Genomic DNA, 9,364 nt, shown 5'->3' with positions numbered 1-9,364 from the left:
CCCCCCCCCCCCCCCCCCCCCCACAACTTCTCCCTCCCACTCTTCATTCCCCCACTCAGCCCCTGGCCTTACAGCCCCCATCTCACCCTACAGCACCCCCCCCACCCCCACCCCCACTCCCCTGCTGGGCAGGTGACAGGCCCCTGAATGCAGGCCCAGGCGTCCCTGATGGCTCCTACAGATGGAGCGTGGTAATCGGTCCAATAGAGCCCTGCCACAGGCTTTTCCCTGCTAAGATACAAAGGCTTGGCCACTTCACTTCCAGAAAAAAAACACTAAGATAAAAAGACAGAGAGTGAGAAAGGAAGAGCGCAGAAGAGAAAGTGCGAAGCAGAGGATGACAAAAGCAACACTGTCATTTGCCATTAAAGGAGAGTCTGTGACGGAGTGTTTTCTCTGTAGTTACTAATAATAAAAAAAGAGAGGGAAAGGCGGAAATAAAGGGGGTAAAGGAGGAGAGATCCACCCCCACCCTGCAGTTAACATGAGTTACAGTGCCAATGGGGAGCTTTCTCTTCTGAGGAGTTTTATGAGCTCTCGTTCCCTCCCTCAGGAATCTTTTCGTTTCTGCGCCGTCATTGGTTCTCTGTCTTTTTCTTTCTTCCACTGTTCTGCCATCATTAAAATGGTAATGATATTACATGTTACTTAGTTTGCCATTTCTTGTAGTCTAACCTTTTAGTGTTGTTTATGTGCTGTTTAATGGACGTTGCACTTACTAATCCCAACAACATTGATGTTAAAAAAAATGTGTTTATAGGAAATCATCAAGTTTTATTTTCATGCTGTGTGGCCTTCTCCTTACGCCTGTTATATTATAAAAGTTGCTCCAACTGGTCTCAGGCCACATCCTTACCTAAACAAACCACATCCCAAACTCATACTGCACGTTCCAGGAGTATCTAAGCATCCAGCCAATCCTCTGTGAGCCTTTATGCCAGCGTGGCGCCCTTGGTTTGAATGTAATAAAGAGCTCTTCTCAGCATCAGAGTCTTGTGTGCTGGCGGTCCGGAGCACAGCAGCATTCCCAGGGAGCAAATCCATGTGTAATGCCTGGTCAGGCACACACTGGCAACCGGCACAAACATTTCCTGCTTGGCTCCAGACGCTCCAGAGGCAAGGGGAGATCCCTGCTACCCCCCTCCATGTCTGACTTGGCACTTTTTAATTAAAGCTTTAAATCTGGAGGGCAGAGGTAGAATGAGCAGTCTGGGCAAAACAGACCAGCTTCAGTCCTCTGCTGAAGCCTTTCTGTTGCCTTCACCTCTCTCTCTGTTTTGGAGTCTCTTATTTCTTCTCTCTCAGCTGAGGTGTTTGCCGCATAGTCTGAGCGTCAAAAAGGTGCAGTGAACCTTCTTCATGAGGTTTAAGGGGTCCCTCTGGAGTGGATTTGGGAGTGGATTCCAACTCTTTCTGTCTTGTGTCCGTCTGTGTTCCACACATTGTCATGGACTAAGTTCATTGAGTGAAAGCTCATAGCCGAGACGTAGCAGATGCATGTTTGTGCGTATGACTGAGAAAGAGATGGGGGATTGCAGACATGTAATGGCAGACAATGGCAGGCTGTCACGCTAGTTTGTGGAGCCTAATCATTATTTAATAGATGGGTAACCCCCCCCCCCCCTGAAATGCAGCAATAGTCTTCTGTCTCTAGTCTCAAGCCTTCATTGATTCCCTTCTTCTGCTGAATTAGATCCCAATAGCGGTCTCCCAGTTACCCAGTCGCTCTCTCCTGCCCGCAACTGAACAACCAGATTAAGAAGCACCTGCAAAAGTCTGCCTACTCTTCAGTATGGGACCCTATTGGCATAGTGCACAGCATGGCTAAGACTGGGAGAGACACAGTGTCCCCGGGGAATAGATGCCCTAGAGGGATCTAGTCCTCTTTAATCCGTGTTCAAGCAGCTTCTGTGTTTTGATCCCCCCAGGAACCAGTGAGGAGTTTAAGGGAGCAGGAGGACACAATCTAAAGTTGCTCTGTACCATGTGTTGTACTCAGCACAATCTATTGTCTCGGATTCATCTATTGTATCTCAGCTTAGTATTTGCCCCCAAAGTTTCAGTCAGTTATCAGCCCAGACTCCTCTGAATGTTGAAGTAACAGTCTGTTTGTTTTGCAATTCCAGCCAGTCACTCGGATGAGGGCTCTGACGTGGACTCAGAGCCGGGCCTGCCTCTGAAGAGGAAGCAGCGTCGCAGTCGGACCACCTTCACAGCGGAGCAGCTGGAGGAGCTGGAGCGGGCCTTCGAGCGCACACACTACCCCGACATCTACACGCGTGAGGAGCTGGCTCAGCGGGCCAAACTGACGGAGGCTCGAGTTCAGGTTAGACACTCAAGTCCCAATGTTGACAGCAGAGCAATGTGTCTTCCTGTCATGGATATGTGTCATGTGGACGTCAATTTGCCTTGGGATGTTGCTACACATTCCTTAAGTCATTCATCTGACCCCCTGTGTATGAGGACAGTTTATTTTTGTCAAACTCTCTGCAAAAAGGCTATGTAAAGACCCCAAAATAGATTCCTGATTTAGATGGTGTGCAATTATAGGCTTTAACAGCTGTAACAGCCCTGGGGCGTTTCGCTTTGAACCCAGTAACTTGCAGTAGCATACAAAGATGTAATGTCTGTGGTTTCACCGCACGCCCCAGATGTTAAGATCTCTATCAGTTCAGCTATTGGGTCAGAGAGGCCTCACACACACAGGCACACATTCACAAGCGCCAAGTACTCTTGCAAATACAGATGACCATATACATGCTCTACAAGTCAAATTATTGTATTGGGTTATCAGAAAAATAAAAAGTCTTGTCTGTGTTGTTCTCTCAGGTGTGGTTCAGCAACAGAAGAGCCAGGTGGAGGAAGCAAGCAGGAGCCAGTCAACTGATGGCGTTTAACCACCTCATCCCCGGTGGTTTCCCTCCACCAGCTATGTCAGGCCTGCAGCCCTATCAGCTGTCCGACAGCCCCTACACTCCTACTTCTATAGCTCAAGGTGGATTCGGCTGAACACGCCCAAACATGCTTTAAATTTGCGCCTTAAAATGTCAGAATTGAGTTACGCTTTTGCAAAATAGTTCTTGATTAAACCAAACCAATAAGAAGAATGTTTTATTCTCTGCAGCATCCGAGCAGCCCAGTACAGTCCACCGACCACAGCCTCTGCCCCCTACCTCTGTGCACCAGAGCGGGCTCAGCTCATCAGCAGGCTCCCAGGATGGAAGCTCTGCGTATTGCCTGTCGTCTGGACGTCATGGCTTCTCAGGATACTCGGACAGCTTTGTGGCTCAGACAGGACACACCAACACTGTCAACCCCACCATCACCAACAGCCTATCACCACAGGTACGTCTTTACATCCATTCTTAAAATACAACATAGACATACTTGTAGAAACACACCCACCCATGAATATGTGCATACATGTACATACACACATAAAATTCTGTCCACACATATTTGTTATCATGCCAGGAAACAGGACACCAATATGGCTTCATGGGGTTTTTGAAACACACCATATGGAAGGATAATGATACACACAAACACACACGCTCCTGTGCGTGCGACCTAGGAGGTGTCATTGCAGTGACATTGATGAAAACCTTGTTAGGCTGAGAAACACGGTAGCTTTTCATTTTTGTTTATTCTGATGGGTTGTTTGATGAATTTAAAATGTGGCAAACGTCAGTCTTTGGGGAGGGAAAAGGGACCAGACATGAGAAAAGATGTATGGATGTCGGATGATGACACAAATCAAAACTGAAAAGACAATTATGGTCGATTACACAGTCATCAGCGTCCATCAGTTGCTCCCTACCAGCCCAGAAGATGGACTAACAGGCGGAAAACGAGCTTTTAACCACCACAAAGGGTGGCCGGCCCACATGCAATGCATGCTGGGTACTAATTCCCATGAGAGAGAATCTCAGACTCCTGTCAGGCACAGATAAAAAACTGCCTCAGGCAGGTTTGTTACTATGTGGATGCCTCAGGATGTATATATAGTGAAAAAAATAAGGTGAAAGTGGTAGGTGGCACCGTTAGAATTTGTTGTTTCTTCCTCAGGAACTGGCCACATTTACTTTTAACAGCATTATTCTTTGCAGAGTGTTATTTGTATTGGACAGATAAATGTATAGAGAGACAAGGGAGAGTGAAGATGACATGAGGCAAACTGCGCATCAGTGGTTGATGTTTGCAGCCGACTGAGCTAACTCATAATTTATACTTCAGTTAATGACTTTGTTGAAGCATAACTGGTACTCAAACCTGCCTTTCTGTAACTGAGCACATGGATGTGGTATGAGTTCACCCACCCACAGGGTCACCGAGTGACTTCAACTCCAATAAAGAGGCCAAAGGTGCTGTGGCCTCATGGATGGTTTCAGCATTAACCTCAGTGGGCCGCTCTGTACAGAACAGACATCTCATCTTGCGTAGGGACGGCGGTGTGCCTGGAATGTTTTCTCAGTCTGGAATTGCAATCACAGAATGTTCCAGTGTCTTAATTGATTGGAATGAAGTAATCTATCCCCTTATAACAAAGTGTGTAATTTATGCAAATGACTCACTTTGTTGGCTAATTTGTTTTAATTCATGTATTTATTGCAGCTGTTTGAATGTATATTGCAATACAGTTTCCTCTATTTCACACGAGGATAGAATTAATTTCCTGATTTGAACTTAATAAGAGGGAGGAAATGAGAATTGATTAAATTCTATGACATTGATAGTTAATACATGAAGACCTCTCTGCACTTAGAAAACTTTACAACTTCACTTTTCACGAATAGCTACATACTTTGGTCTATTTTGTCTTAAATGCTCCGGTCTGGCCATCTCAACTCTTGTCTGAGGCTCCTCTACTCTATTTACTATTCTGTATCCATCAGGAGATTCAGAGGTTCAGTTACCTCAAGATATAGGCACATTATCACGCCGTGGGATTTTGATATGGATATGGTTTACTTTAGATAGGTGATATTCTTGTCTGAGCAGTTAGCTCTGTATTCGGAGCTTCCGTCAGGCCGGTGGTTTCCCTGTGGTGTGGGATCTCTGGCGTCTTACTGCTGATCTGGTGCATACCAAAGGAACCCTTTCTCACCAAGGAAGCGAGCGGCTGGGATTTGCACCCCCCTGAGACCTAATCCCCGGAACAACCTTAAAACAGACACACCATCGGGAACTGCTGCCGTTTCAGTTGCAGACAGAGGGTGAATGTGCAAGTAGATAGACACAGACCCTCTGACCCAGGCATGTACTCACAGACACATACCACACAAACTAATATTTGCATATATAGCATGTGTGAGGAGATATGGTGAAACATCACTTGATAACCAGGAAATATCTTTTCATGAAGCAACTGGAAAGCTTTATATTTAAGTTTTTATATTTATTAATAATAATTTAATAATACCAATATAAATTCTGAAAATGACACATAAACCGTTTAAAGCAGTGTGAACATTTATGGGTGACTGCATTGAATTTTCTGGAATCTATTGACCTTAACTTAATGGAATAGAAATAAGGGTTTGGTATGCCGCATTGATGCGTTCGTCAGATGTGTGAGGTCAGATCACTCTGACAGACCTACTGTAAATTACATACATTAAAGACACCTTGCCTCAATATATGTACATGTGCATGTGTGTGTGCCAGCTGGCTGTCAGTTGGGAAAGCCCTTGATTTTACATCACTTGGTGCTACTTATTGTTCACCTTATTTTGTTTTTTAGTTTCCTTTTCTTTCCAGGTTATTTTAGCGTTATGTCGGCTGTAGCTCGATTTTCTCCTACACGGACTGTAACTCTTGTTCTCTTTTTAACTTCACGTTTTAGACATTTTCATGACTTTGCTTCTCACGCAAACCTATATGCAGCTGTTCACGATGTATCACTGATACCCCTACACTCCTGACATCAGAGCAAAAAATGCTTATATTACACATGACCGTGCACACACACACACACACACACACACCTACTGATAAATACACAATTCCACACATAGGAGAGGTAGATCTCTCACACACATACAAAAACACACCCTACTCCTCGTTCCCACGTACCCTTTGGCCTCTTCACCCTGGCCTCACAAGGACACGGTGATTTTAGGGCATCAAGAGAAAGTGAGAGAGACAATAAGAGTGCATAGCTCTGAGGAGGCCCTATACATCAGTGGATACATACAAATCAGTGTGAACTCAGCTTGAAATGCATCAAATTCTCACAAATAAATACTATAATATATATATATATAATAAATATTTTTTTCTCATATTACCATCTGCCAGAGTCAGGTTTAGACTTGTTATTTCTTTTCTTTGTATTCTATTTGTGTTACAATGCCGGAAGCCCAAAAGTGTCACTACAAGGAAAAATGAAAGTAAAAAGAATATCCTCTACATCTGTATATTTGATGGATAACTCCAACAGAAACCAGTAGTTGGCTAAAGGATTGAACTCTTTAGCCACCATCAGCTCCTCAATCAGTCAAGCAGAGTAAAGGGAAACCACATGTGTGAGGGAATCTAGTAACAATGTTTTTCTGAAAATGAACAAGTACTTTAGCCCACCTGAGTGGAGTGGAAAAGTTGATTGAATGGTGTTACATCAGCCCTTGTATTTTTCATTTTAAAATGTACTGGTAACACGTTACTTTAGGGAGAAATTATACACAAGTGTTACCGATTTACTCTGTGATATAATTTATTCATTGTCATGGTGCAACTAGAAAGTCTTTAGGACTAATAAGCCGGTTTCCCTCTATTTCTCCCCTCAGGTAATGGGCCTGTTGAACCCAGGTGGAGTGCCACATCAGTCCCAGAGTGACTTTGCCCTCTCTCCACTGACTGGAGGCCTGGAGCCTAACGGTGGCATGGCTGCCAGCTGTCACGGTTCCCAGCGCCTTGAGGCTCTACCAGGCCTGACTAGTATGCCTACCTTGCCTAGCACCCAGTCTTACTGCCCACCTTCCTATACCACTCCAGCCTACGCCATGGACCACCATCCATCCTACCAGTATGGACAATATAGTCAGAGCAAGGTATGTTCACTTAACTGCTGTTTTTATACTTATTTAGAGATATTTAGATACTTTAATTCCTATATTTGAATTGAAATCATCTCTAATTGATTAGAGGTTATGTCCTTCTATAACCCCAGCTCCGGCTATGCGATTTAGTTTATATTTTCTAAACCATGTTAATTGCGCAGGCCCCTCTGATGAGCAAGCTTCTCAAATCACCCTTTGCTGAAATTACATGTATGTTAGAGAGCGCTAGTGGCCAGGTTACCTCAGTTTACATTACCATCATCGGGCTGTACACGTGGTCTGATGCAGAGGCATGTCCGGGGCTTACCCAAACACACACATTTTCACTCAATGTCTTTTCATGACCCCGTATGATGAGCTTGCCCATCAAACCCTCAGAGCAGCTCACCTAGCCATGTAATGACCCCTGTGTAACAAAGATAGCCGCCCAAATGAAAGGAGCCACTTCCCAAAGCGTATTTGACAAGAGGGAGGGTATAGTGTGCGGGTCGCAGCAGTGTGTGTTGTTGGGGCTGATCTGAGGTACACTACCACATGTTGACTGGCCCATCAGTGGCAACATCTTGATGTCATTAATTTAGCCAGTCCTGGGAGAGATCCACATGTAGCTTTTGGGGGTTTGGTGAAATGTGCATGTGTGTCTGTGTGTGTCTGTATAAAAGAAGGGTAAGGGGCTCTTTAACAGGGGGCGATTATGGCCCTTGGCAGACCAGGATTAGAACCATGTGTCCCACTGGAGGTCAGATTTAGAGTTGTTATTGATCAGTAGAGCAGAGCCAGAGATCCAGGCTAAGGCTCAGTCTCAGGCTAGTTTTTCCAACCACATTAGGTTCAAAGAATGTCTATAAGGAGATTCCCAAAGCTCTTCACCTGTTTTTTTGAGTTTTATCATTTAACCTAGGACACCCATTTCCACTCTCGCCTGCTCTCATGTGCTCTTAAACACCTCTTTCTTCTTTCACAGTCCTTCACCTCTCATTTAACTTCCCATTTCACACTTTTTGCTAAGTCGGCCATCAGATGATTTAAGCAGTTCAAGCTGAATAAAATGCAAAGAATCTCTTTAACCCTACTTCTGTCTTTCCGTGTTCTCCTCAGGTGCCTTTCATTATATGAAGCCCGCAACATTGCCTGAACTGGAGGCTTCCCGGCCAGTCTGACATTCATCGCCAGAGAGCCACCCCTCCCACCAGCTTTTGCTGGACCTCCCAGCCCCGAGGACAGTGAGAGAGGTTGGGTGGGTGTAGGGGTTGAGGTTTTCTTCTTCGGCGAGGGAAAGAGTTGAGATGGAGGTGTAGCGATGGCGATGGAGGTGGTTGACTGGAAAAATTAGGACCAAAGGCGCAGCCTCTCCTGTTACCTGCCAGTCGCTTTGCTTGTGCATCACGTCATGCTCCAAGGACCAAGCACGGTTTGTTGTCCATGCTTAAAGAGTAAAGGAAGAGGGATGGGAAAAGTGGAGTAAATACATTCAAGATTCTGTATTCGATTAAAAGGTGGCAGAGGTGCAAGTTGAGGCGGACTTTGTTAGCCCTCCCCCTGTGCTTCTCTTCATCACCATGTCATAGGAAAATAATATTTACTGTACATTGATGTGATTCTTGTATAAGACATTGGAGATATTAATATGACTACACCGGGAAAACTAGCAGAAAGGCATGAATCGAGGCGGAGTGGAGTCATAGTGGAACCACTGCAACCCAAAGAAAGTGCAATACATTCATACCTCATGTGATGTAAATGAACACGGATCAAATGCCCCCTGATTATACTCTCAAAAATATGCTCTCTTTTTAATGTTCTTCATTTTGGGTTGTGTGCATTGATCAATCAGGGGAAGTCATCAAGTGATGAAAAATAGCAAACATAGTCATGATGCCAAAAAATTCTCTGCCAGTGAATACATTATTCAGTTTGACAGTCAATTTTTTTTTCCTGCATGTGTTAAATTTGTTTTCACCAGGAACTTGCAAACATTAGTCCCATTTCTTATTTATTTAGTGTTGTTCAAGTGTTATGTCTCTTATCTACGTCTTGTGTTGAGCGCTCCTAAGTACTTAAGTCTTACACAGTGTTCATTATACATGTTTTTTTCTTTTGTATAATTTTCATTTCCATTGTTGTAAAATGATTTTGCTGTATAAAGTTTTGTGTACAATCCAGCACTATTTACTATTTATAATAAACTCTATAAAAATGCATAAAATTGTGACTTTGAGTGGGTGTTATTTATGGGATACAAGGGCTGTTGTTACCACTCAGGAGAATGAGTTCGTGTCCTCATTTACTTTTTTTTTAAAGTT

General features: G+C 44.2%; 1 protein-coding gene across 5 annotated transcripts in view; it reads left to right on the top strand.

Annotated features, from left to right (window-relative positions):
* pax3a (paired box 3a) overlaps positions 1–9,123 on the top strand; it is a 30,902-nt gene extending 21,779 nt beyond the window's left edge. For all 5 annotated transcript variants that reach the window (XM_046052321.1, XM_046052323.1, XM_046052322.1 and 2 more), the window contains exons 7-11: positions 2,127–2,326; positions 2,830–2,995; positions 3,125–3,345; positions 6,789–7,052; positions 8,160–9,123. In XM_046052321.1, coding sequence (XP_045908277.1) covers positions 2,127–2,326; positions 2,830–2,995; positions 3,125–3,345; positions 6,789–7,052; positions 8,160–8,177 — 869 coding nt within the window. In that variant the 3' untranslated portion in view covers positions 8,178–9,123. The remainder of the gene's footprint in view (positions 1–2,126; positions 2,327–2,829; positions 2,996–3,124; positions 3,346–6,788; positions 7,053–8,159) is intronic.
* The last annotated feature ends 241 nt before the right edge of the window (positions 9,124–9,364 follow it).

Source organism: Micropterus dolomieu, linkage group LG06 (genome assembly GCF_021292245.1).
Source record: "Micropterus dolomieu isolate WLL.071019.BEF.003 ecotype Adirondacks linkage group LG06, ASM2129224v1, whole genome shotgun sequence".
Lineage (NCBI taxonomy): Eukaryota > Metazoa > Chordata > Actinopteri > Centrarchiformes > Centrarchidae > Micropterus > Micropterus dolomieu.
The sequence above is the reverse complement of the archived record's forward strand: the minus strand, read 5'-3'. Positions and strand labels throughout refer to the sequence as shown.